Source organism: Pyrgilauda ruficollis, unplaced genomic scaffold (assembly GCF_017590135.1).
Source record: "Pyrgilauda ruficollis isolate IOZ18807 unplaced genomic scaffold, ASM1759013v1 scaffold28, whole genome shotgun sequence".
Lineage (NCBI taxonomy): Eukaryota > Metazoa > Chordata > Aves > Passeriformes > Passeridae > Pyrgilauda > Pyrgilauda ruficollis.
The window spans coordinates 10254225-10281139 of NW_024524155.1; the positions used below are offsets into that span (position 1 = coordinate 10254225).

General features: G+C 41.4%; 1 protein-coding gene across 1 annotated transcript; it reads right to left on the reverse strand.

Annotated features, from left to right (window-relative positions):
* Positions 1-11090: 11090 nt before the first annotated feature.
* DDX24 (DEAD-box helicase 24) lies at positions 11091-26623 on the reverse strand. The gene is made up of 9 exons (XM_041471992.1): positions 26477-26623; positions 25325-26076; positions 21917-22294; positions 20087-20240; positions 19213-19728; positions 16940-17015; positions 16164-16352; positions 13669-13798; positions 11091-12205 (listed from the first exon to the last, which is right to left on the reverse strand). The coding sequence occupies exons 2-9, from the start codon at positions 26055-26057 to the stop codon at positions 11982-11984; spliced, it is 2400 nt and encodes a 799-aa protein (XP_041327926.1). The 5' UTR covers positions 26058-26076; positions 26477-26623; the 3' UTR covers positions 11091-11981.
* Positions 26624-26915: the final 292 nt, after the last annotated feature.

A 26915-nucleotide genomic window follows, 5' to 3' on the forward strand; every position in this document is an offset into this window, starting at 1 on the left:
AACTGTGATCATTGTCATCCCCGGGACTAAACACAACCAGATCAACATGAGGGCACAAGAAAAAAATGGCTGAATTATTCGGAGGATTTACGTGAGGTTAAAGTGCAGTCTGCTTCATCTTTGTTGCTGAGACAAACAAATTACCAAAATTTGGCAGATTTGGGCCAGGTAAAAGGGGCAGTGCAAATACCCAATGCTCCTCATTTCACTTGCGAACCGAACACAGGAAGATTTACAGAGAGGTAAACTTGGCCAGGGACACCTCTCAGAGGCTAAGGGAGCGGAGGGAATGCCGCTGGTGGTTGGCAATGGCTCTGCCCCCAGCCCCGTGGGTCGCTTTGGCCGCAGAGGCCCAGGCTTGGCCCGGGGCAGGGGGCGCGGCAGGCTCGGCCCGCTTTCCCGGCCCGGAGACCGGCTTGCTTTCCCGGCCCGCAGCCCAGCCCGGAGTCCAGCCTGCTTTCCCGGCCCGGAGCCCAGCCCGGAGCCCAGCCTGCTTTCCCGGCCCGGCGGTGCCTCTCCCAGCGCCCGCTGCCCGCCCAGCAGCCCCGGGCGGGCAGGCGTCGGGAGTGGGCTGGCTGTGTGCTAATGAGCTTAGCTGGCTGAAGATACAGCCGAGACAGAAGCAGCACGAGCTCCATTGCATTCATAGACACGCGGCCACTGTGACATTAAACACCAGAGATGAAGGCTGGCCAGTTATTTCATAGAGTCGTGGAACAGTTTGGGTCAGAGGAGACCTTAAAGATCATCTTGTTCCAGCCCCTCTGCCCTGGGCAAGGACTCATCCCATTAAACCAGATTGCTCAAAGCCCTGTCCAATCACCCCATAGGAAAAATTTCCTTCCTAACAACTAATCTAAAATATCTTGTAGGGCCCTTTGGGTACTGGTCTAGTGGAAGGTGTTCCTGCCCGTGGCAGGAGGGCAGGAACTAGATGATGTTTAAGGTCCCTTCCAACCCAAGCAATTTTGTGATCCTACATTTTCACCTAAAAGGTAATCATACTCCACAACACAGGGAAGAAAAGAAACAAAACCAAAAAACCCAGCCCTGAATAATTCGTCCCGTTCCCCCCCCCCCCGCCCCCCAAACCATCAATTTCATTTAGCCTGAATTTTTAGTTGTTTAAACAAGACATCAGAGTTTTGAATTATTTTTCCAATCCAATAGAATAGAGCATTTTATCTGACATCACAACTGTATGGCTTCAGAACACACAAAAAAGCTTAAGGATTACAGAACAGTCCTTTGAGGCTTGCAGAGAATCAGTACACTCTGAAATATGGAGCCTGCTGCCTCCTGCAGGAGACAGGAGAGTGGCCCAGGCAGGCCTGCAGCCCGGCCAGAGAAGCCATCGATGAGCACTGCCTGACACAGGCAGAAACAGAGAGTCACCTACCAAGTAAAACTGCAGACAGTGCTGCTGTTTTGATGGGAACCCAAAGAGCGTGCCAAAGCTGGCACATGCAGCAGCTTGAGACACCTTTATTGCCACGTGATGCTTTCAGTGGGTGAGAAAAAAGCACCAGACAGCCCAGGCAGACTGTGGTGTTTATGGGCAGAGCAGCTGATTTCATCCTTCCACGGTGAGTAATGTGCTAAGCTGAGCACTGCTGTGGCTGCACCTCCAGACCAAGCTGCAGCTCTGCCTTACAAACTGCCCAGAGGATCACCTGCTTGACACAAGCAGCAATGAACAGATGCAGAAAATGAGACAGAATGTGAGCAAAGGCACTTCAAGAAATCAGCAAGACTCCAGGAAACTTCTACTTGTACTACAGCTGTGGCTAGTGGAGCCATGTTGCAGATCTGAAACAAACTCAACTGTCCTGTGAAAATCTCTCCTTTCTCTTTTTCTGTCAGTGCTTTGGTCTGTCCCAAGTCCTGCCCCATTTTGGTTCTCTCTGCTGTGGGAGGTACCGGTGTGTGCTGGCAGAGGGCAGCAGCCACCAGCACAAACACAGCCATTGCCAGTGGGAGGATGGTGGGAACAGCAGTCAGCGTTTCAAGGTGTGCCAGCTGTCCAGGAGATAAAATGTGGGAGGTTCTGGTGATATAAATAGCTATTGCCTTAGTGCTGGATTAACAGCAGAAAGGCCAAGCTTAATCCCTCTCTTAGCGTGCTCCTGCATGCTGGGAAAACGGCTAAGGAAGAGACTCCTTTCAGAGGTGAACTGACAGGTACAGAGCATTTTGCTTGAAAGAGAGAGACACTGAAGGAAAAGACATCACCTGGAGTAGGAATTCCCTGGCTGTAGTCACTTACATTTAAACAACACTGTCCTATTGCAATTTTTGTTTTAAATCATATTAACAAGAGATAACAGATTTTTTGCTATGAGTATTTATCATCTTTCAGGACCTCTTCTTGTATTCTCCGTCACTGCAATGCAACAACACTTGGCAAGATTTGGTTTTAGTGCAATAACTGAACAAATAAATATAAGGAGGCTAAAATATAAAAAGAGAAGGATTTCTATAGTGATAAGGCCCAGGGAAGCAAGGCAGAAAGGTGGGTGGTAACTACAGGCAGTGGTGAGGGACTTTGACCTACAAGATGCAGAAGCAGAACTTAGAGGAGAGCAAGGCTCTTCCTTTTATCTTAATGGATTTCATTTTCCTCGTGCAAGGAGGGAGGATTCCACACAGGGGATAACCACTGCTTGTGCAGCAGCATCACTCTGGTTAAGTTTTGTAAATGAGACAAAACAGTATGTCCACAGAAGACCTCTGTGTGAAATTTGTACAGGACTTAATCACTGCACCAGCTTTACCTCTCAATGTATCCACTGCTGCAATGTGTTATGCACTTGGTAGTCCAACACCAAATGGAATTTATTTACTTTAAATTCCATGCTGGGTAGGGAAAAATATACTATCAGATTTGCCAGGATGGATAAAACCAGTGGCTAAAGCAGAGAGAAGGCCTGTTTACTACTCAGAGCAGCAGCAGCCTTTTGAATTTGATGGTTTCCTTCAAAACTTGTGAAAAGATTTGAAAGATCATGGAATTTTTCTGCAAAGGACACACAGACACAATATTCACCAGTCATCAAATATTAACAGAGGAAGACACCTGTCTATCCCCTGGACACCAAGCAGCCTGCTGAACAAACAGGGGTTTAAAGTGACAAATGATTTGGCACCCAAACAGGTTCTGACTTAGGGGGTGTGAACAGCCTTTTGATCTGTGCTTGTTAAGCACACAGGAACCTGATCTGCAGCTGGTGCTTCTGGCTGTATCAATAGTACTGGATCAGTAACTAATGAGAGCTGTCAGAAATTAGCAAGCACCACTTATAACGCTGTCACTCAAATCTAGTTCCCTCCGCACACTTTAAGATATTTAATAAATTTTTCTAAATGAGTGTTTACTTTTCACATTAACCCATCTGAAAAGTTATGCTAATAGTTTAAAAATAAAGCAGAGAAAAGAACATGAAGTTCCAGTAATTGCAAGGTCACAGAAATTTTTTCTTGAACTGCTTCCTTGCTAACTCCTCTGCTTTGGCTGTTGTGTAGAGCAAGTCACCTTTATCAGCCCTGTGTGTACCTGTGCCCTGTCCATTAGTCCTCTGCTGGGGAAACAGGGCCATATATGCAAGTGCCTGACTTGCTTTTCAGAGCATATAAAATGGTCATAAATATAAGTACACCAAGGAGCAGAAAGGTTAATTTATGGCATTGATTGCCCAGCAGTGGAATCAGTGTCTGGCTGTTTGCTCTTGCACAGTAACTCAGCTCTGGGAGGCCACAATTCATCATAAACTGGGTTCTGGTTTCATCATCTGTGTGAGGAACAGTTTAATTAAAATACAGGAAAAACAGACAGCTTCCAATTATATACAATAAATAAACTTTTCCCAGTCTAGTGGTTTGGGCTGTTATTTGGTTTTGTTTTTAAATAACAAGGCATAGCAGTAAAATATGAATGTCACATAATGGAAACTGCAAATGTTTTCTGTATTTGAAGGTGGAAGTTGTCCCTGGTTATGGGTAACACCAAGACTTTTGTGTACAGAAAAGTGCTTTTGTGTACCGAAATGGTGGTGCCTTTTCCTAATTAAACAGTCCCTGATAAATTTACTCAGTGTTTATTTTTGTGCTCACACTGATCATATTTTAAAAATAAGAAAACATTAAATTTCAACTTGATAAACCTGTCCTAAGGTTTTTATACCCCAAATATCAGGTCTTCATTCCTGGTTTTTTTTTGCCAATAAATCAATGTAATTTTTGTTGTCCTTGTATAGAAAATAGGAAGAAAAAAGGTAAGACAATACGAGGAATCATATTTCAAGGCTTAAAGGAAGCTGCATTTTTTGGCTCAGATTTAGTTGAGATAGAACATTGAAATTTTCCTGCTTCTTTTGAAATCTGTGATGGCAACACTTTTTCCAGTTCACTTTCATTTATCATTTGGTAAACATATACTTCATTTTATTAATGAATGAAACAAACTAGTCCCAGGGGAATGGAGCTAAGGATAATGATTTTTCTTATATAAAATTATGTTGTTTAATTAGCTAAGAAATCACACCATATGCATGTATATACACATATATAGTTGAATAAGGAACTAGAAAATAGACTTTTGAAAACTTCCATGATGAAAGGGACATTATTTCCAATCATGTTTATACCTGCATATATGTGCAAGAAACTTTTTTCCCAGCTGGAATTTAGGAGATTTTGAGATCTAGAAAAATAAAGAAAATTAGTGAGAAATATTTCAGCAAGTTAATTCTCCCAATTTTTTTAACTTTCCAAGAAAATCACACTGTGATGTCATTCAGAACTGTGATGATGGAAATGGCCTCACTTGAGCCAGCATAGAAATAACTTGATAAGAAAGAGCAGTGACTGCACCTTATACTTTATTCATGTGTTATAGAAGACATTTAACTGTTCTTTCTGAATAGACTCATTTAGATTTAATTGCTTAGCACCAGTAACTAAAGCACTTGAAGCTCTGACTGCAAGGGCTGACTGAGGGCAATTTTTTTTGAGAAAACAAGTGCTGCTAACACAGAAGTAGCAGACTCCAGCAGATGTGAGAGAAATGAAGAAGATAAGGACAAGGAGGAAGGAGACAATTCCAAGAGAATGAGGTAACTTCAGAGGAAGGCCAGTCCAGCAAGAGTGAAAACGAATAAGAAATCAAGAGACCACTGACCAGGATTAAGGAACTGGATGTATGGATTGACTAGTGGGTGGTGCAGCTATCTATAACTGAGGGGCTTGTTCTGGGGTAGGGATTCCTCCAGGGACTACTAGGTTTTACCATTCCTGCAGCACAAGACAGCCAGCTTCTGTTTGCATTTATGTGAAAAAATCAACATGGACCCTCCTGCCCCCATAGCTCACTGGCTCTCCTACTATATTCTTCAGCTTGTTTAAAAATGACTTAAAGATATTGTGTGGATTTTTAGGCACAGCAGCATACTGCAGAACCTGGATATTGGGGGAGAAGCTACAAAGGCAAAGGCAGTGGGGATCAGAAATTGATATATAATATATATTTCTATATATAGTAATATATATATATATATTCTATATTTTGTATATACTATACAGTGGGATCCAGAAAGAGGAAAGTATTTCGAAAGTACAAAAGGAGCTTCTGCTCCTGCCCTGGGATTGCTGTATTATTCCAGATATTTAGAACGAAGTGTGAGAGCAAGGCAGCAGCGGGCGCAGCTGCTCCTCGGAGCGTGGCCACACCGCCGCCCCGTGGCTCCGCGCCGGGCGGAGCTGGGTCCTGCGCGGGATAAACTCCGCGGGAACGGAGCCTCGGGAGCCGCGACCGTCACGGAGAGCAACAGAGCATCACCCCCGGCTCGCCCCTCAAGCCTGAATGCCCCCCATGAAGTAAAACTGATTTTGAAGCGGCATGCTACGCAAGCATTGTCCCCACAAACGGCACAGCACTATGATTTAAAATAATTTCATTATCCTAAATGAGAATAATGTTATTTTAAAGAGATGTAGTGTTTTGAATCCAGCAACTTTACTGCCGGCTCCTTATGATGATGGGCCCTGTTGTGATTGTGCTAAGGCTGTGTTTTACTCCAACTGCACACAGGAAGATCTGCTGGATCAGCATCTAGAGAACTCAAATCTAACCCTTATCATGGACAGATCTTTATGCTACATTAATGGAAAATGATATGTAGGCTATGCAGTGGTGAAAAAGCCGGAAATACTTGAAGCAGAACCTCTACAAACTTTGATGAATTAACTGTGTTAGCATGAGCAGCCTAGTGAGGACATCAGCAGTTTATTCTTATTGTAAGTTTTTGGAGAGTGTCATGCAATGGGTATGCTATAGAAAAAATGAAGGTTCCTTACCTCAGAAAGTATATTTCCAATGGAACTGGAATCTGAATGCTCTTGGAAGCTATTCAGCTTCCAAGGGAAATTCCTGTAGTGCGCTGTCCAGCCCAAATCAAAGGGTACAGCAAAAGCAGAACAAATAATGAACTGGCAGATAAAGCAACTAAAACTGCTGTCCAACAACCTATAATGAGTGTGCCACCATAATAACTACCTCTGCTGATGGTTGACTAGAGATCAGTAATCCACCCCAAATATATGCAGAGGTTATTCAGGACAAATGGGCTTGATTGGAAAGTTGGGAGGCTGTGAAAGACAAAACTGGAATTTGGACTACTGGGAAATAACCTATTTTACCAAGAAAGTATTTAATGAGTTTGGCTAAGTGGTTTCTTGATAAAATACATGGAGAGATGATGGCAATTGTTAACCAGATTGAAAAAATGTGAGCAGTCCCCAGAATATATATGACAATGAAAAGTATTGTGATTTCTTGTCCCACACATTGAAAGTTGTCCCACACGAAACACAAACAAGAGATTGAGGTATGATCATATTTATTTTTCCCATTTTCAAACTGGTTATGCTGACATGCCTCTTATGAGCACTGCTAATCATGGATCAACTTGGATAGAAGCTTTTCCCATCAGGAAAACTATTACTGTGGGAGTGATTAAAACACCCTTACCAGATATGGAATACCTGAAAACATGGAATCTGCTAGAGGTTCTCACTTTCCAGCAGGAATACTAAACAACATCTATAAAATTTCAGGAACACAGTGACAACTGAACATTCAGTGTCATTCACAGTTCTCAGGAGAGGGGAAAAAATTGAATAAGACTCTCAAAATTACTTGAATTTGTAGTCAGGTAGCTTGGAAATGGCCTTTAGGAACAGACTATTAGAAATACCTGCCACCAGCAGAAATAGTGTTTGGCAGGCACTTAGCTGTATCTGCCACCCCTATCTCTGCTATGACCAGCCCCTTAGATGGAGAGGAACCAAATTTATACCAGGGACACAAAAACATCTACAAGAAAACAGGCACAAGACAGATGGTTTCAACTAGTTTTGTTATTGGGCTGTCTTCTATACCTTAAGATACTAGAATTAAACTCTTCATTGTATAGATGTTTTGGTTCCTTTTGTTTTCTAGAATGCAAGGACAAAGGAGACAATTCCAAGAGAATGAGGCAACTTAAGAAGGGCCAGCCCAGTAATAGTGAAATCTATATGAAATCAAGAGATCGCTGAGCAGAATGAAGTGATGTGTAGATTGGGGGATGGTTGGTATGGGTATAACTGAGGGGCATGGTCTGGGCAAGGGGTCCCTCTCCAGAGGCACAGAGCTGTAACCTGAGAACTAACAAAAGAGGAACTGGAAACCTTCCCTTGGATGTGACATTAATTAGTGAGATCCTAGAGTTGGACAGTGTGTGTAATTCCATAACACCTGTCAGATTATACCGCTATAGATACTGCAATCAGTAAAGAAAAATAAACTTTACTTCTAAAAAACCATCCCCACTAGTGATTAGACTGATATAATCACATCAATAATAAAAAATAATCAGACCTTTAATTAGCCCAGTGGTACTAAAGCCCCTATGTACTTTGTAGTGCCTGTTCTGCTTTTGCAAGCCAGGTTTTGTATTTATGTTCTGTATGTGCAGCTCTCACCTACAGAAAATTGGCAATTTGTACCATCTAAAGTTGGTTGCTCTGGAAACTGGCTACAATTTCTTCCAGTTTCACAGCAAGAGCTGCTGAACTCCAATGCAAGGAAGCACAGCAGCTCTTATTCACTTGCTTCCCCAGGCCAATAAACTTGCCACAGGAGTGACAGATTATTTTCTTCTTTCTTACTCACTCTGGGAGGCCAACCCCAGGAGGAGCTTATGACTGACTTGAGAAAACACTTGAAGCATTTCAATACCTTTCACAAAAGAAGCTGAAATAGAAAATCTCTCACAGGCCAGAACAGTATCAGGCATCTTCCAGAGTGTCAGAACGGGCTATAGAGGGAATCTATAGAGGGTTACAGAACCAGGATGATTTTTCTAAAGAGAGCCCTTCTGTCTTTTGCCTCCCTTCTACTTCCCAAACCTATGACCACTGACAACATCCTACTTTTCTGCAATGACTGTTGGGTATTATTTACAGATTGTTGCTTGCTATATCATCAGTCATTCATTTCATGTCTTCTGAGCTCCTTCTTTCACCAAGCCATTCATCAAAAAGTCTGGAATAGCTCAGGCACCCAAAAAACACATCCTGCTAGCACAGGACATAGCAGAGAGTGTTTCAACACCCAGGAAAGCACAGCATTTCTTACATTTTCCTGCTTTTGTCAGGCTGTGTGAGGTAAGGCTGTCAAAAAGCCTCCCTTTCCTATCTCCTGTCCCCTCAGGGAGCTGATCCACACTAATTGCAGTAAGTGTGGGGTAGCCGGCCCTCTCTCAGTAAGGTGTGAATTACCTCCCCTGTGCCACATGGCCAGCCCTGTGCCTGGGCTGCTGGCATATGGCAAGGCACCACTCCAGCTTCTGCTCTGCTGATTTACTGTTTTATTAACATACAGGGGAGGAAAGAAAAGGCATGGGGAATGTCAGGAAACTCTCTTGTCTAATACATGAGATCCTGTCCAAACTATCTCCTCAGCAGATGCCTTAAACTGCAGGGACTCTTCCTTTTCTTTATAGAGTATGACAGAGCAGGAACTCTGTGGCAGGGATGAGATCAACTGGCCCCATGCATTCAGAAAATAAAGTTCAGAAGCTATTGTTTCACTTTTCTGTTAGGTAGTAGTGGTTGCTCTGTATCAGCTTGAATATCAGCTCACTGATAATCTCCCTCAGCAGAAGTCACACCACTCTGCTGAAGTCATGCTTTTATTAAACTACTTGGAAGTTGCTTTGACAGCTTAAATAGACTTAATAAGTCCTTTAATGATGGGTATTTCAGCAGACATAAGCTGCCACAAAACACGAGATTACTGGTTAGAGGCCTTAGTATAACTGCTGTGCCAGCACAGCATTAGAGAAAACATTTGCTACTATGTATCTGATAAACACTAAGATTACACTGCCCATATGGACTTGATGTAAAATTCTTCATGTCTAATATGCACCAGTACACATACACATACAAATCAGAGACAGAGAAAACATTCCACTTGACTGTTGTCTTTCTGCAGTAACTTCATTCACACAGGAGTGGGGCTGCTAAATGGTAATATCTTTCAGTTATAAATTTAACAATTTTTTTTAAATTAGCTAAAGCAAATATAAGGTTCTTCCTACAGCTAGAAGACTCAGGGTATCCTGGTAAGATAATGACAAGGTAAAACAGGCAGCCACAAGAGAGCTTTCAGAGCTCTAGACAAGTGTTCTTTTTAAGACACTGAGATATTTTTAGGGTCCAAGCTCTGCTTTAGTTCCTGTGGGGGTGCAACATCAGTAGATTTAAGCATTGAGAGTTCATGCAGAGCACATAAGAGGCTGCAGAAAACCAGCCCCAGAGCATGTCCCACAAGCAAACGTGAACCATTAAGCACTGGAACAGGCTCTTCAGGGAAGTGGTGCAGTCAGCACCCCTGGAGTGTTCAAAATACAAGTGGATGTGGCACTTTCCTATTGGGCATGGTGGAATTAGGTTTTATGATTCTATGAAAGCAGCAAGTGCCATGCTCCATCCTGGAGAGACTTGGCAAGACAGTGGGCTGGGAGTATGAGAGCTGGGTTAAACACAAGGAAGCAGAAGCAGCTGAAAAACTTTATAGCAATGATAGAAATGAAATAACAATACTCTCACTGTCCCCCAACTCAGTTCTCCTCATGTTCTCACGGAATTAGAAATTGCCAAAACTCATGCAGATTCAGACAGGGAGATGCTGAGCTCTGTTGTCAGGATCCAGACTTGATTTTGTTAATGAAATGGAAAGAGAAATGCATCATAAGATTCAGAAAAGGCTTACCTGATCTTCAAGCCCTTCAGGACGCAAAACCAATACAAGTTTCCTTTTTATAATGTAAGAGTCTGGTTAAAACGGTACAGGAAAGAAAAGAGGGCATGCTCACTTTTGTTCAGTTCCTTTTTTCAGCCTTCCTTACAAAGAACTGTCATATAATTGTTTTTATTTTTCAGACGTCACATTAACTCCAAAGGTGCATCTCCTCATGTGAGAGAGGACAAAGAACTTTCCCATCTCTTCTCCCCAAAACTTTCCCCTCTGCTCCCAAGGGCATGAGACAAACAGTGCATTGCAAGGAAAGTCTCATACATCATTGACAAGCTCTGTATGCTTATGATTACACTGTCAGAGCTCTTCTTCAGTAATGCATGAAAACAAGAGAAAAGCCCTCCAGAGACAGAGGGCTTCAATTATTTACACAGATGAAAGAATAAAGTTTGCTATTCTCACATATCTAGGAAGTCTCAACTCCATAGACAAATTTCCCTGGGTAGCTGAGTAAATTGGTGCTTCTTGTCATGGCAGTGACACTGGTTCATTCCACACTGTTTGAGACACAGAAACCAAGCCTCATCCAGAGCCAGCAGGTGAAGGTTACCTCTCCTCCCGCCAATACAGATTCCAGATTCCACTGTCTTATCTTTTGGGTGCTTTTACCCTCTCCTTGCCTGCTAAGTGTAAACAGCATCAGCTATGAAGGATTTAGAAATCTCATGTAACTAAAAACAGACACAGGTTTTGAAGTTTATGGCAGATATAATTTAACAAAAATTCAAAATATATTTTTCTGACATATTTTTAAAAACAGTTTAAAAAATATTTGCCCAGATCAGGTTAAAATCATTTAAAAGCATAATTATCATGGCACAATCTTCAAAACTGACATTTCAAAACATCATCTCTTCTATTACAGTGAAGATCATGGTTCTAACATGTTTTCAAATACAGGCTTAACTTCAAATATTAATCAAGAAAACACTGAGTAACAACACTTATTTCTCAGAAATCTACTCATCTCCCAAGGTCAGTCCTGGTCCATTGCCACCCCAATTTTTTTTGTATTAATTTAATGTATTAACACAGGACTAAGAGAATTAAACCTGGTGGAGAAAAGAATTGAGAAATATTATCAGAGGAGAAAAAAAACTTGGACATTTCCATAACCAGAACTGTAGACTTACTTGCAACATTATCTGCATTTTCTGCCTTTCACACTGAGCTGGAGGCAGTAAAAGCCAAACCTCCCACTACCACTCAGACTGTACTTGCACTGTATATAGCTGACCTTCCCCTGTCCTTCAAAACATTAAAATTCAAATCAAGTTTTACCATTAGAGTATGCCCACAGTGAATTCCACTCAGTAACTCTTACCCATCTCACAAAGTGGAGTAATTATCAGAACTATGTGAAAACTAATTAACTTCTATTAATATAGAGATTTATGAAAAAAATAAGAACATAAAAAAAAACAAGATCCAAGACAAGATTCAACAGTAACTAACCAGAAGTTAATTAAGCCTTTTAAATCAGCATTTTGTTTTGTGCCTGCACAACCAATACACAGGCAACAACCTTACACAATCTGTCTTCTAGCTGGGTTCCTCCATAAGCACTGACAGCCTTGATTGAGGATAGTCCTTGCTTCTGTGATCTTGCTGTTGTCTAATTTTATTTTATTGATTTCTTCTTCTTGGCTTGCTTTTTGGACATGGCACCTAGAGCTGAAATGCCGTCTGATGTCTGAGGTAAGAGTAGTTTTCCAGACTGTGTTGGGTACTTGGTTTTCATAAGGACTTTAAACAGTGGCTGAGACAACATATGTTTCAGCTGTTTTTTCATCCCCTTCAGCATCTTTTGCTTCTGGCTTTCTTCTTGCTCACTAGCTTTTCTTCCTTGGGGCAGAAATCAAAGATACAGAATGTTACAACGAGAAAAAAACTTGCATTGCAGGTGTTTGTAAGACCTGATAAGGGCAGATGCTGACCCCAGCTTTCTCTCTCTAACAAGGTCACTCAACTCCCAGTCATCTGTGACATTTTCAGATCACCCAGGCAGTTCACAAGATAATGAGATTGAAAAGAATCCTGACTACTGAGTAACGATAGTTAAGGCCTGAACTGAGGAGAAAAATGAAATCAAGCTTGCTGTAAGGTAAAATTGAAAGCACATTACTGAATCTATGGTAACTGTGTAAGAGGCACTTCACTTACGGCACGAATGACTGGGAGTTTAACTGGTCTCCAACAAGCCACACAAGAATTAGAGACTGTACACTATAAAGCATAAGCCTGGCAGGTTTCTGGGTGGCAATTACAAAGTGTTTCACTTGAGAGTCACAACTTACTTGGACTGGATGTGCTATTTGGAAACTCATTCTAAAGCACAGCATACTCAGATTATGTCAAAACAAGACAGCAGAGTGCTAATTATCTGAAAGCACTCCTGAACAATGCAGACAGAGATGGTTAGTGTTTGCTTGCAAAGTGGTTGAGAAGCAGCTAGTCCAGGCATGAATAAAGAAAGACATGATTCTAAACATGTTTCAAAATTAAGGCATTGGCATATTTAGCAGCTAACAGGTTAGAGCCAGACTAATCTGAAGTGACCTCTGCAGTAACCCTATTCAGCCTGCCTTCAAAGAACTGGTGGGAAATCATACCTTCAGCTCCCAAAATATGAACACACAAAGGAGCATTTTACAGTGCATCTAAAGCTTTGCAAAATTTCATGGCATTGAACTAATAGCTACTTGCAGTTGTATAGCTCTACACATTCTCTCAGCTACAGCCTGCAAAATATTTAATTTTAAAAATGTAAAAAATTATTTACTTCTAACAAACCACCAAAAACCTTGTCAACTTCAATATATGTATCGGCCATTTAGCCCACACAGGTCAACCTACTTAAGGCTCACATAATATTTGGTGTTCCCTAGCACTTCCTGGTTGTTCCCACACAGAGCTGTCAGGCTCCTGTCCTGATGCCTGACTACAAGAGAGTGGGAGAGAGAAGCAGAAGTGTGGAAACAGCTTTTTCTATGACAAGAGGGGACAAGACTCAAATCAGGACATACTGGGCTGCTTAGATTACTCTGACATGTTTGCCAGAAGCTCAACAGTTCTGGTCTGTTCAACATGTAGACTTGTCTGCAACTTGCCAGAACAGTCACACCTTGCTTCCTCAGCTCCAGCTGCACAACCATCCTGAAAACACCACTAACACCACGCACCAACACCCCTTTCCTTCCCCCCAGCCCTGCAGCTTTTGAAGCTTCTCTGCCATGGTAAGGCTTCTTCTGGACACCAGCACTATGGGCCCTATTGAGCATATTCATGAAAAAACATTTTCTACTTGCCCATCAACATGTCATCATCAAGATCAATCTCAAGAGCCTCTGCAGCTTGCTGGAGCCAGGAGTTGTGTTGCTTTGCCCGACTGTTGAAAAATTCTGCCTTCTCAATCTGCCTTGCCAAATTCATCCGTTCCTGCAATGAAAGTACATTTAGACATTATGATCAGGTTTAAATGTGGGGTACTGCAGCAGAGTAAGTGTTTGAGAGAAGGCACTGCAATCCAACTGGGGTGAAGAGACACTTTTGTTCCCTACTCACATCCCACCTAATAAACACATCATCATTCACTAGCGTTCTCCTTCCTTAGATCCATGACAGAATCTGACTTTTAAAACATCTCGATTACTAAACATACCTGAATCTTAACTTTCTATGAATGAATCATTATAAACATTTGAGAGACATCAAGAACAAACCCTGATTCAGACACCAATCATTTCCAAGTTACATACTTATATAGTACAGCTTGATCTCAGAGTTATTAGTCTCAGCAGTAAGGAGCAGCCACGACTCTCATTCCACTCTGAAGAAAGTGAACTCCTGCAGGCCATATGAAAAGAACAGATGATATTTTCAGGAATGCATCTGGATCTTGTTTAGGCACAGGACACAATGTCCTGTCCTTCTTCCCAGCTGCACACAGGTGGAACAAAGATGTCCAGCAAACTTAACCTGACCTGCAGGTTTCCAGCTGGGCCAAACAAATAACTAATTCACTGCAGAAAGAAAATCTGCACTAACAGTAATTATGAACCACTAGAAGCAAGTTCTGCTCTTTGGAATGTGCCTAAAGTTGCATAAAACAAAACCACGCAGGAATCTTAATAGTCAGGTGCTGCACAGTAGCAGCAGCAGCCACGACTGCAAGAGTAATTACTACAGAGAGAGAGAGAGAGAAGAAGTAACACTTGGAGTGGACTACTAAGTCAGTCACTTGTTAGATCATTACAAGAAATTTAAAGTAAGCTTTTCCATCTCTGTAAAATTTAAGTCCTCTTTAAATCTATCTTGATTCAACAATTCTATTCCTCTCAAGTGAAACCCCTTCAGACTTTTCCTGAACTTGAATGAAGGCATGCAAAAGGAGGGAAGGACAATGGGACAGACATAAACAACAGCACTATTAGTCCAAACTACAATGACTTTGTGATTAAACCCAGAACAAAGCCTAAATAAGATCTGACTGTTGCGAGGGCTTATGAGGCTGGAGTCCTGCAACTACAATTACAAAGATCTCTTCTGGGGAGAGGAGCACTGTTACAGCTAGGAGAGATCATTGTGAGATGGTGACAGGAAAAAGAAAGTGTAGAAACAACGTTTATTTGCCCATCAATTGATAGAGCATTATAAGAGCCAACAACTACTCATCAAGAAACACAGAAGGATTCTCTGAAGCAACAGTCTTCAAAATAACAGATTTCTCTCAGTAACTAGAAACATTTAGTGGGTGGAAGGGGACAATGGGGGAGACAGGGGTGGAAATCAGATTCTCTTCATTACTACCAAGAGGAGAAAAAAAATGAATCCGTGGAAGCATTTATTTGGTTTTCTTTCCTCTTTCAGAAAGCTGCATTTCCTGAAAGGAATACTCTATTTGCAGCAAGCCTGGGTTTTGAAAATTCCTGCCATCATTCCCAAGGTGAGGATACTGCTGTTGCCACTGGGGTAGACCCTGGGCTTAGTCCAATACAAGTAGGTAAGCCTGAATCAAAATGAGGAAGACATCTGCTGCATTATCTGACTGTTTTCACTCTTCCCTGTTCTCAATGATTGTGCAATATTCAGACACTTCTACCCCAGCTGGATTCCTTTAAAATCTAGTATTTAAATATGTCCCTTTTGTGTATGACTGACCATCCAAACTGCTAAGAGAATGCTGAGACATGAAATAGAATTTAAGAAGTAGTAAATCTGAAGTGACTAGATGCTTTCTTAAACACACTGTTTTGTAAATTCTAACCATTGTCTGTCTTGTGAGTGTGTGAATGAATCCTCTTTAAAATGGGCAATAACCTAGGAAAGGGAAACACACTCAGTTTGACAGGGTTCAGTGGCAGCTGTGGCCTCAAAGTACAAAAACTTTTAGAAATGCATAAAACTCACAACTTCAGATGGGAAGAGGCAGGTGAAGACCACTGAATATCCCTGAACCTCCTACTGTTCTCTAGTTTGTTCCTAACATAAGAGGCTTTAAAAAATGTACTTAGCAGTGCCATCCCAGCTCCTCAGCCACAAAACATATCCACTTCCTTATACTGTTTCTGGAAAAAAGTAAGTGATGTTTATGTTTGAACAACTTTCTTGGGCCAGTTATTGACGAGAAATCATAGATATTGCTTAAAAAAAATATAAAGTGTAATGAACTTAATTTTCTAATCCAGATCCTCAAGAGTAAATTTCATCTGAAACCTGGAAAGAACACAACAGGCAAAATCATATCAGTAATATAAATAAGCAAGCAACTACTCATGCTGCAAAAAGACCATTATTACTTTACCTTAATAGAAGTCATGCACTTGGCATCAACTGGGAAAAATGGCAGCTCTTCACTCTTCTCCAATGTTTTATAGATTTTCCGAAAATTGATCAAGTCCTCGGGGCCAATCAGCAGCAGGCTGAGGCCTTCGTTGGCAGCTCGGGCCGTGCGGCCGCTCCTGTGCACGTACAGCTCCGAGGTGCGGGGGACCTGCAGGAGCCCAGAGAAGCCATGAGCGGGCCAGCACAGCTGCCAGCAGCCTGGCATGCCTTGGACAAGAGGCTGCCAAAGAATCTTGGCTTTTACACACACAGTACATTGCACGTAACACAGATGAAAATAATTTAAAAGATGATGTCAGGACACACTGTGTTCTCTGATCCAGAATTTTTCCTTGCGTAACCTTTTGTGAGTCTCTCCTAACTTCTGACCCCCTGTCATTTCACTTGCAAAGCAGGAAAATATTTTGTGTGTCCTCAGAGAATAGTTATAAGGCTGAGTAATTTGACACCTTTGTATATAAAAGGTAAGCAAAAAGCAAGGAGGATCATATCTATTATGTCATTTCTTATACATAATCACACATTCATAAAGTGCTACCTATTCCAGTCAGTCACTGCAGAAATGAGATCTTTAAGTACGAAGCACTGAGGACAGTTAAATGATTTAATCTCTATACTTGGGACTATACTATACATGGGACCAAGAATTACAGCTTTACAGTGTTCAGGATTTGGATCAGCAAAAACTCATATCAAACCAAAACAGTAAAAGGAAAAACATTAAAAATGCTTAACCTGGTAGTGGATGACATGCTGGACATTAGGAATGTCAAGACCACGAGCTGCAACATCTGTTGTCAGGAGGACACAGCTGAGAAGTGACAAAATGTAATGAACATAAAATTGAAGAGTAAATAATTTGCCAAGGAACATAAAATACAACAACTTAGAATTCTACCACATCAGTTTAAGAAACAGGTTTATACTGTATTATCTGTAGGACATATGCATTCTGTTTATCCTTACAGAAACAATAACCAATTTACCTCAAGGGCAGTCTTGAAACAATAATTCTTAAGAGTAAAATTTAAAATGCAAGTGTTGCCTTCAGCATGTCTACTCTGTGTTCAAGAAATAAATGCACTACCTTGCTGGATCCTGTTTTCCTATGTTTTTCTTCTCTCTCAGTTCACAAAAATGCTAGAAAAAATTGCTATTCAATGAGGAAGGGGGTGCATGTGCCCCTGCATTACACTTTTCAGTGCACTGTCCAGATTCTAAAGAATTTCTTTAGCTTGCCTTGACCCCACCATTAACAACACAGTTGATCCGCTGGCAGTACAGACATGTTATTAAGAGTTTCACCAGTTGAGAAAAATAACATTATTAACATTATCTATTTAAATAACAGTTTTTGGGGGTGAAGTATCTTTTTACCAACTTGCACTCAAATATACTCTCAGTAAATTAAAACCTAGAAAAAAGGGGGGAAGTTCTGTTCTAACAATTACTATTTCTCCTTATCCCTAGACAAGATGAACAAAAATGTTGTTCTTTTATATAAGCAGTCTCTACAGAGACAAAAGTCTCCCCAGGATATGGAACAGTTTGTTTTAAAAACATCTCCCAGCAACTGAAATGAGTAACTTCCAGGTGATGGAAATTTTTTAAGATTTTATGGCATCTGACTGCATACTCTATTGCTACAAGGTTCAAAGCAGATATAACAACAGAAAATTCTACAGCTAGCAACCTGCAGAAGGCCATGACAGATGGTCTCAGACTTCTTTCCTGCCTTGAAAACACTGCAGGCTCTGAAAACACTTCACCTGACCAATGCAAATGCTATCAATACATTTGCCAAGGGATGCTGCAGCTCCATTACAGCAATTCAACCTTTGTTCTCCATGCCTGGATCTATTAACAAGGTACAAACTCCCAGACAGCACGCAGCAGTTCACAGCAGGACTAAACTGTGAGGCTTCTGGACTATGGAAGTAATGACATGAAAAATCTCCTCCCAAAGGCCATGCCAAAGAGACCCCAAAACATTGTTTCATAAAATGGCAGGACAGGTCTGCTTGGGTAAACCCTGGCTACCCACTACTGCTGAAAGGCACAACTGCCCTTTCTTCCGCACTGCTCAAAGATACTTTGACCCTTGGGATATTGATTTATATAAATAAACCTGCAAATGAGTAATAAGTGGTTAATTTTCTGATGGTTTAGGGAGATTCAATAACTAACAGAGGATCAAATGACCTGCAGAGTCAAGATCCGGGCAGAGCTGTGCAGGACAGTTCTAAAATAATGTCTGAACATAAGGCAAGTGACAGCTCCTTCATCAGCAACAAGCTCCTGGACCACAGGCTATTTCAGGCTCTCATGGACCTCAGGAGGTCTCTAGTAAAACCTCCTCTTCAAAGCAGGATGAGCTGCAAGACTGGACCAGGTTGCTCAAGGTTTTTATCCAACTGAGCCTCAAAAAACTCCAAGACAAGCAGCCTGTTCCCATGCTCAGCTGTCCTCACAGAGAAAAAGCTTTTTCTCATATTCAGCCTGAATCACTTATTTCAACTTGCACTCATTACCCCTCATCCTCCCATCAAGCACCACTCTGAAAAGCCTGGCTCCATCTTCTGGATAACCTTTTTTTATGGTGTCAGAGGGTTACCACTAGTTCCGCACAAAATACTTTTCCTAGTAATAGAAACACCCAGTCTCTTCAGCCTCTTCTCTTGCAGAGCCAGTGCTTCTTGAGCATCTTGGTGGCCTTCCACTGAACTTGCTCCAGTTCATCCCCTGAACTGTGAAACCTCATCCTCAATCATTAGTATCTTGAGCTCATAAACAGGGGATTCACATCCTCAAGTTAATTCACATCCCAAGTTAATATCTTGGGCTCATGAACAGGGGATTCACATCCTCAGTGAACTTCCCTAACCTGCTCCTACTCTAACAGAGTTGTTTCCCCTCACCACCACCCTTCACGCAATTTCATTTTTTCTCTACTAGGAAAAAAAAGAAGGAAGTTCTTTTTGGAACTAAGAAGTTGAAAATCAACTCACCTCTCTCGCTCAGCAAACCTTTCCAGGTTTTTCAGCCTTTGCTTTTGGTGCATGTTGGCGTGCAAAGGAAGAGGATCACAATTTAAGATTGTGAGGAGAGAACTGAGGCGTTTTACACAGTCTATGCTGTTTGCAAAGACCATGGTTCTTCCTGGATACTGGAGAAGAAAGTAATAGAGATAATAGTCCTTCTCATTTGTGTTACAGTGGATTCTGGTTTCTGTCAGTGTCTCAACAGTAGCCTCTTTCCTTGTTAAGTCTATTACTTTGGGTTTGCCCTTTATTCCTACTTTTTCCATTAACAATTCTAGTTTGGTCTTCTTGTCCATCTTTTTAGCATTCTTTTTTTGTAAAACTCTTGTGGGAGTCTGATGGACTAAAGTCAAAGTGGCAGAAAAAACAAAAGTCTGTCGTCGAGGGTTATACTGTGAATCATTTAAGATTTCCAGCAACTGAGACAGCTCTAAGAAGTGACCTTTCTCAACCATTCGGTCTGCTTCATCAATCACAAGGCACCTGTCAAGTAGAAAACACACAATAAAAATACACTTGTGCAGCTAAATACGAACTTGACACATTTAAGAACAACTTTTCCTGCTAAACACATAAAGGATATTATGCATATAAACCAAAAGGAACACCAGGTATGCTAGGGCAGCTACAGTAGCCTTCCTTTTTGAAAAATCAGGTTTTTACTACTGTCTTTAACTGACATTTCCCTCCATCAAAATAACCAATGTGCATTTCAATAAAAAACTCACACAGAAATAGGTGATCTTGTGTAGTCTAAATTATTTAATCTGTTAGTAAACCTAACCAGTATGCAGGGCTGCCCAGTTCAGTATCCAGCAGTCATCTGAAAAGGCACGTTTACCTGAGCTGACGAAGATTTGAAAGATGTGGGTGTCTCTCTTTAATTAACTCCCACAGACGGCCTGGGGTTGCAATTACAATTTCTGGCTTTCGATTCAGCACACGTTCTTGCTTCTGTGCAGCCATGCCTCCTACTAGGATTGCAGTCTTAATGCCTAGAACATATAAATAACAGATTTTATTTCACTAATTTACCAGTGAATGTTTTTATATAAATCTGCTTCATGAAGTGCTATAAACAGTCTACATTGCAACTTTCAACAAGCATTTTGCCCAGGAAACTTCAGGGGTTTTATGTAACACTGAGCTTATAGAAATGCACTCAATTTTACAGAAGAATCCTCATTATAGTTAGATGCCAAGAATTAGTGCACCAGTCTTTCAACAGCATGAAGAATCACGTCCATAGCTGTTAGTTTTGTTTATACAAATTTCTGAGTCTCATGTTTTCTCAATTATATTTGCATGAACAAACACATTCCTGTTAAGAATAACCAGAAGATCCTTTCAAGAATAAGACTGAGAAATGCTTGTCTTGCTAAATAGCTGCTTATTTGCTATGGAATAATCCTACCAAGCACGCTCCCATCCGATTACTGATTCTTGCACAGTAGCACAGGCCTCCTTAGCTTTAAGTAGTTTGCAGAGGTACTAAAAAGAGTTTATCTTTGGAAGCAGACTCCACACATGGCTTATTTCACCCTACTTCTTCAAAGAGTACACTGGCCCATGATAAACTCAATGCTAATTTGCAAGACCCTTCCAATATACAAGCTTCCAGATCTCTCTTCTGGATTACTTGTGAAACACTACAGCAGTTTATTTTTCCCAAAGTGAGTTTGAGGCAAAAATAAGTCCACATCAAAATACTGCCTCTCGTGCTGCAGCAACTATATTATCACTTGGGCAGCAGATACATTAAATAGCACTGCTCCTATTGGAACTGTATGACATAAATTGTTTATTTCAGCCTGTAATAAACAATAACATAAATAAGCCTTGTAATCAGATGCAGACTGATGAGCACAGCAGGACATACAGACACCAAAGGAAGGTGGACTTAAAAGTAGTGTCTTGCACTACATATCCCCTTTAATAAATAAACAATTACTGGTACTGGAGAAGTGCAGAGAAGTGGGAAAAACTCGCTGTCTTCAAGTTTCATGGCCTCACTCATTCACTTAATAGATGTACTGCCTTCTGGTTTGGAAAGGAAAAGAAGAGGGGGGAATTGCTTTTGTCAGGCATGTTACTCAGTAACACTTCTGTGGCTTGACTGCTGCAGGAGGTAAGTAAGTCAGGCAATCCAGCAATGCCATCTACTCTAAATATTTATGGCCGTAACTTTTTTTTTTTAAATTAGACAGAACAAAGTCATACATATACAGTATATACAAAGATTGATATGCTTGTTAAAAATGAAATTATATATATATATATATATAGCTATATGTAAAATTAAATTTTTACAGATAATGAAATTATTAATTATGTATAGCCTACATTACCCAAAACTAGCACAAGGTTAGCTGTCACCAAGTATCTAGTACTGATTCTGTGTTGTGAGAGTAGGAATCAATACCTATTTGAAGGAAGACACATTTTAAAACAAACAGCTCACATTAACTGCTTACTTCCACATGCATGTCACTGAAGAATCTCCATGCATTTCTCACACATCAGTGGCTAAAAACTCTAACCCCCTCAAAAGCTATAATAATTTTATGATTTTATGGAAGGAAGTGCAGCACACATTCTGTCTCAACACCAATGCCAAGATCCAAACACAGTCTAATCTGGCTGTGGAACATGGCCTCTGGGATTTACATACCTGTAAACTTTGCAACTGCATCAATGTGGTGTTTTACTTGTACAGCTAATTCTCTTGTAGGAGTAAGGACCAGTCCTAAAAGAGGTCTGTTTTTATCACAGTCAACAGTGTGTGTCTCGTCATCAGAATCGAATTCAATGTTTTCCAGCACCTTCACACAGCCTGTAGTGAAAGATGCATCACCTTCATCTCCACTATCTTCAGCCTGCTGATGGGTTAGTTTTTCTGCTTCATCCTCATTTTTCCATCTTGGTTCATCATGATGCTGATGGGACTCTTTAGAAACACTGTCATTTCTGGTTGTTGAGTTATTTGATTTTTGCCACTGCAGCACAGAGTGAATCATTGGAATTGCAAATGCAAGCGTTTTGCCGCTTCCTAAAAAAAAAAAAAAAAAAAACCAAAAAAAACAAACAAGAATAATAACACAGACTGACAAGTCATTTATTTGAAAAGATGAGAAAAGCAACAGCCAATCACACACTGTTCTTAAACACACCATTGTAACAGATGCAAACTCATGATCTTTAGAATACCAGAAACTTGCAGCAGTAGCATCTTTTCTCCTGTTCCCTTTATACTTCTCCATTCCCCTGTTCCTGGGGAACAGGTATTTTTCCAATCTCTAGCAGGTCAGGCATATTTATTTATTCTAGAAGTGTTTTTAAAAAGCTGCAGTAGCAGTCAAGATATTTTTAAAGAACTGTAAGCCCATAAGGAGAATACCATGCCCTAATTGAAAGTTCTAATCAACATTCTCCAAATAAAGGAATAGCAAACGAGGCCAAGGACAAACTGGAATGCACTTGAAGGATTAGCTTCCATCTTCAATTTATAGTCCTGTATTTACAACTTTCTAAGATACTGTATTTTGAAACACTCCACTGTCTAATTTCCTGATCTAGCACTGGGTCATACTTTTATAATCAGAACACATACATCTAATTTAAAAGAGAGAATCCACTTTGGAGTGACAGGGCTTGTCAAAAGCAAGTTTAATTGCAAGGGTTCACTGTACTAACTGCAAGTTACATCCCTGCCACATATTCCCTTCTGAACTATCTATCAGTAATAAAGACATTAGGAAAAGCCTGGTAGCACATCCACCCCAGTTAAGCTTTTCAGATGTAGCAGTTCACTAATCATGAAAGCAGCATTCAGAGGACAAGACACTATTGCACCATTCCTGTAATAGGCCACTGCTGGAAAGCAGTCCTCTGGAAATCTCATCTCAATTCCTTCCATATCAAAAAGCTGTAAAGGTTTGCCTAGCAATACAGAATTTTGCCTGTTTAAGGAGAGAACTGTATTAATATGAGTTAATACAGATAAGCTCAGTGTCATCATCCTGACCAGTGCTGCTGCAAAGTCTTGTATCCACTTAACCAGCTTTCGGCACGGCTGGGAGGTATTTTATGACTTCTGCCTGCACTTGAAGCAGAAAATATTTATAACCTGTATTTAGAGCACTTATACAATAAGGTTGTGGTAATACAGAATATATGTTTTGAAGGTGAAGAGCACTGCTGATTTTGAATTAAACGTAATGCAGTTTGCTGGTGCAAATGTCAGTACTGCACCCAGACAGATTGTGGCTGTGACAATCAGGACTATTCTACAGACACTAGATTCACCCACAATTTAAACAAATTATCACTTCACTGGACATGTTATCTTTATAGCACACAAACTACATACCACAGACAGGTGTGCAAAACCAGAAGAAGGAAAATACTGGTACTACAGTTCAAGCCAACTCGTGCTCTTTTAAACAGTTTCATATTGTATAATTTCACATAGATTTGGCTCCTTAACGAGGAACCTCAGTAGTTCTACATAGTAATGAACAGCAAGGGTTAGACCCACTGCAAAAACAAGTCTTGACATTCCCTTTGTCTGATCTGCACATGAATCTACTGCCATATCAAAATCTTCCCAGTCTTCCCAATGTTGCTACTAGAAAAGATTATTAGTTCTTTAACTTTGCGTATTCCTCCCTCAAGCCCAGTGCTAAGAGGTGCTGCAGGATGCAGAAAAAAGAACTAGAGAGTTTCAGCTTGTCTCAACTGCAGCACCTCCTGACAAGCACTTGTCCACATCTCCCAAGTTTCTACAAGAACATGATGATCCAACAGACTCTCTAGAGAGAATATGGATTTCACTTATGAAAGAATAAATGAGCAAAACACATTCCTACTGCCTCAGGATTATACAAAGTTATAAAGCAACAACACAGCCTGCCAACAGCCATGCTTTCCATCCTACAGCTAGAGAGGAATTTGCTTACCAGCACTGCCAAAATGGCACTTTTTTGCAATACAAAAACACCATTCAAATTTTCAGTTCCATTTTTAAAAACACTCCCTGCGGGGCTTTCTAATCTTACTAAAGCTAATAGCATCAATGCAGCTTCTAATTAAAATAAAAATGCAAATGACTGTATATCTTATTAGTTACTATACCTCCTTGCTGGAGAGCAGTAAATGACTTTACAGAGAAGCAGTGAGATAAATCAACTGGAACAAATGAAGACAGTCTAAAGGAAGCTTTTAAACCAAGGCAGCTTTCAATTATGCTTCCTATCTCTAGGTGTGTTAGGGGAAAAAATGTTGCTAAAGACAAAACTTCAAAGGTATGAACTGGAAACAAAGTTTGAGGGAACATAATGTTCTGAGACTTCACAGCATTAAGTAAACAAGAAGCTATAACATATTTCATGAAGGCTAGCAATGTTGAAAGCATGAGCTGAGCACAAGATGGATGTGAATCTACCTCTCAAATCATTAATGTAATAACTTACTTCATGCACTTTAAGCAGGGAGAAGGGCTGGTGACAACATACAGGCAAAGCCGGGGGACAGAGCACAGGGTGGGCCCCTTTAGCTCTGAGCAGTGCCTGGGTCATATTCACATTTAACTCTGTGCCCAGTGTTTATTCACTGCTCCACACTAGCATGAATTACCTCCACAGATATCTCCACAGATTGTGTTTGGCTGCTGCAGAAATGGCCCTGTTTGCTTCACCAATCCTGCCTTTTGCAGAATATCACCTTACCATTCCAAAAACAGGAAGCAGTTTGACAAACAGGAAAAGAGACTTCTGCCAAAAGAAACTCATTGAGACTCCAAAGCTTTGCATGCTTTTTAAAGATGGGAGTCCCCATGTTTACAAACATGTAAGTTTCAACATGTAGGTTTACAAACATGTAAGTTTCCATGCTTACAAACATGTAAGTTTCAAAGTTTTAAAACTCTACTAATACGCTGGATATGCAAAAGACAAAAGCTCTTCCCTTATAAAACATAAAAGCTGCTTCTTCTGCATGTAAAAACTTGCAACCATGGGCTACATTTTAAGGAGAGAAACAGATGCTCCCAGCATCCAGGATCAGTAGAACAGACTTGTACCTGTTTCTGCAGCACCAAGAACGTCCATATTATCCCGAATGGCAGAAGGCAAGGCTAAGGCTTGAATAGGAGTTGGAGCACTGAACCCCAGGTAGCTCAAGGCTTGCAGCACTGGCTCAGGTACAAACAGATCTTTCCATGCAGACACATCAGCTTTTTGATCAGCTGAGGCAGATAAAACTTCTGTTGTCCAGTTTTTGACTTTTTTAGAAGTAGCTACTGATGGAAGGGCTTCCTGTGCTTGAGGTGCCTTGTTTTTAGGCACCTTCTTTTTCTTCTTCTTTGGAGTGTCTCTTCTGCTTGATGTGCCCTCAGTCACATGTCCATGGTCTTCACAGTTAGCTTCTTCTTCGATTATTTCATTACACTTTGCCTCTTTATCGACTAGCACATCAACTTCTGCTGCATTAGGAATATTACCTTTATCTGTCTGGCTTCTCAAATCTTTGTTTTTCTTTTTCTTTTTTGGAGGAACAACAGGCTCTTCCACCTCCTCATCGCCTTTTTCAGAAGCACTCTCAGCCTTTCTCTTCTTCTCTTTTACTTTCCCCACTTTGGAAGAACTTACTAGCTTGTACTCTGTGAGCTCCTCCAAGCACACTATGTCTCGAAACTCCTCCTCAGCAAATAGATTGGGGTCAATCGGCACGGTTTTCCATTCTCCTACTACTTCAATGCCTTTTCGCTTCAATTTAAAGGAAGATCTAAATCTCCCTCCTTTTCTGGCCTTCATTTTCTACCTAAAAAAGAAACTGAGGGAGGAAAAAAAAGAAGGCCTTAAAATCCAAGGACTGGAGACTACCTTGGTATTCAAGCAAACGGGTATCCACGGAATAAATATGCTACTTCTTTTTTAAATGTATCAATAACACAATTTAAATATAACTTCAAACTAATATACATATTGCTAAAATATAACTTAAACTATAATATAACTAAATACAACAGGCAGGCCAGGCCTACTGCGTCCCTCCTGGAACACCTCCGGAGATAAAATAGAACCGCTGGATAAATCCCCTGAGCAGGCCGCGCAGCGCTCCCACCCCTGCCCGCACCTGGAACCACCGGAGCCGCGGCGGGGCCCAGCACGGCCTCCGCCACCACACGCGGGAGCTCCGGGCACTTGCTCGCCCCGCGCCGCCCAGAGCTTACCGCGCTCAGGAGCCCCGGGACGGAGAGGGACAGAGGGGCACAGAGCGGGACCGCGGGACCGCCCAGGCCCAGCCTTCCGTTAGCGCCGCTGCCCCCCGCGTGCGCTCCTGGGCGCCGCCATTGCCGCGTGACGTCATCCGGCGCGGGGCGTCACTGCGCGGCGCCGGCCAGGGCCGATCCCGAGGGAAGGCGGGAGCATCCGCGGGAATCCCGGTTGGGATCCGCGCTGCGGCCGCTCGGTGTCAGCGGCGCTGCTCGTGCAGGCACAAACATCTGTTATTCACCCTTGGGTGTTCGTGTGGTGCTGCCTTTGATGCCTTTTACGGGCAGAGTTACGTGTTGCAAATAGCTCCAGGGAAGGGGCGAGCACCGCCGAGGTCATGGCAGGGGTCTTCTTTCCTCTTGTGTGATCCCCGCTCTTCGCAGCCTAGGAAGGGGA

What these genes read in the sequence shown, in the direction of transcription:
- DDX24 (XM_041471992.1), bottom strand. Translation starts at nt 26,057, where the DNA reads ATGAAGGCCAGAAAAGGAGGGAGATTTAGATCTTCCTTTAAATTGAAG. An exon ending in TCAAATCTTCGTCAGCTCAG is followed by an intron (nt 19,729 to 20,086) that starts GTAAACGTGCCT and finishes TCTACTTGACAG; the next exon opens with GTGCCTTGTGATTGATGAAG. An exon ending in AGTGCATGACTTCTATTAAG is followed by an intron (nt 13,799 to 16,163) that starts GTAAAGTAATAA and finishes CTTTCATTGCAG; the next exon opens with GAACGGATGAATTTGGCAAG.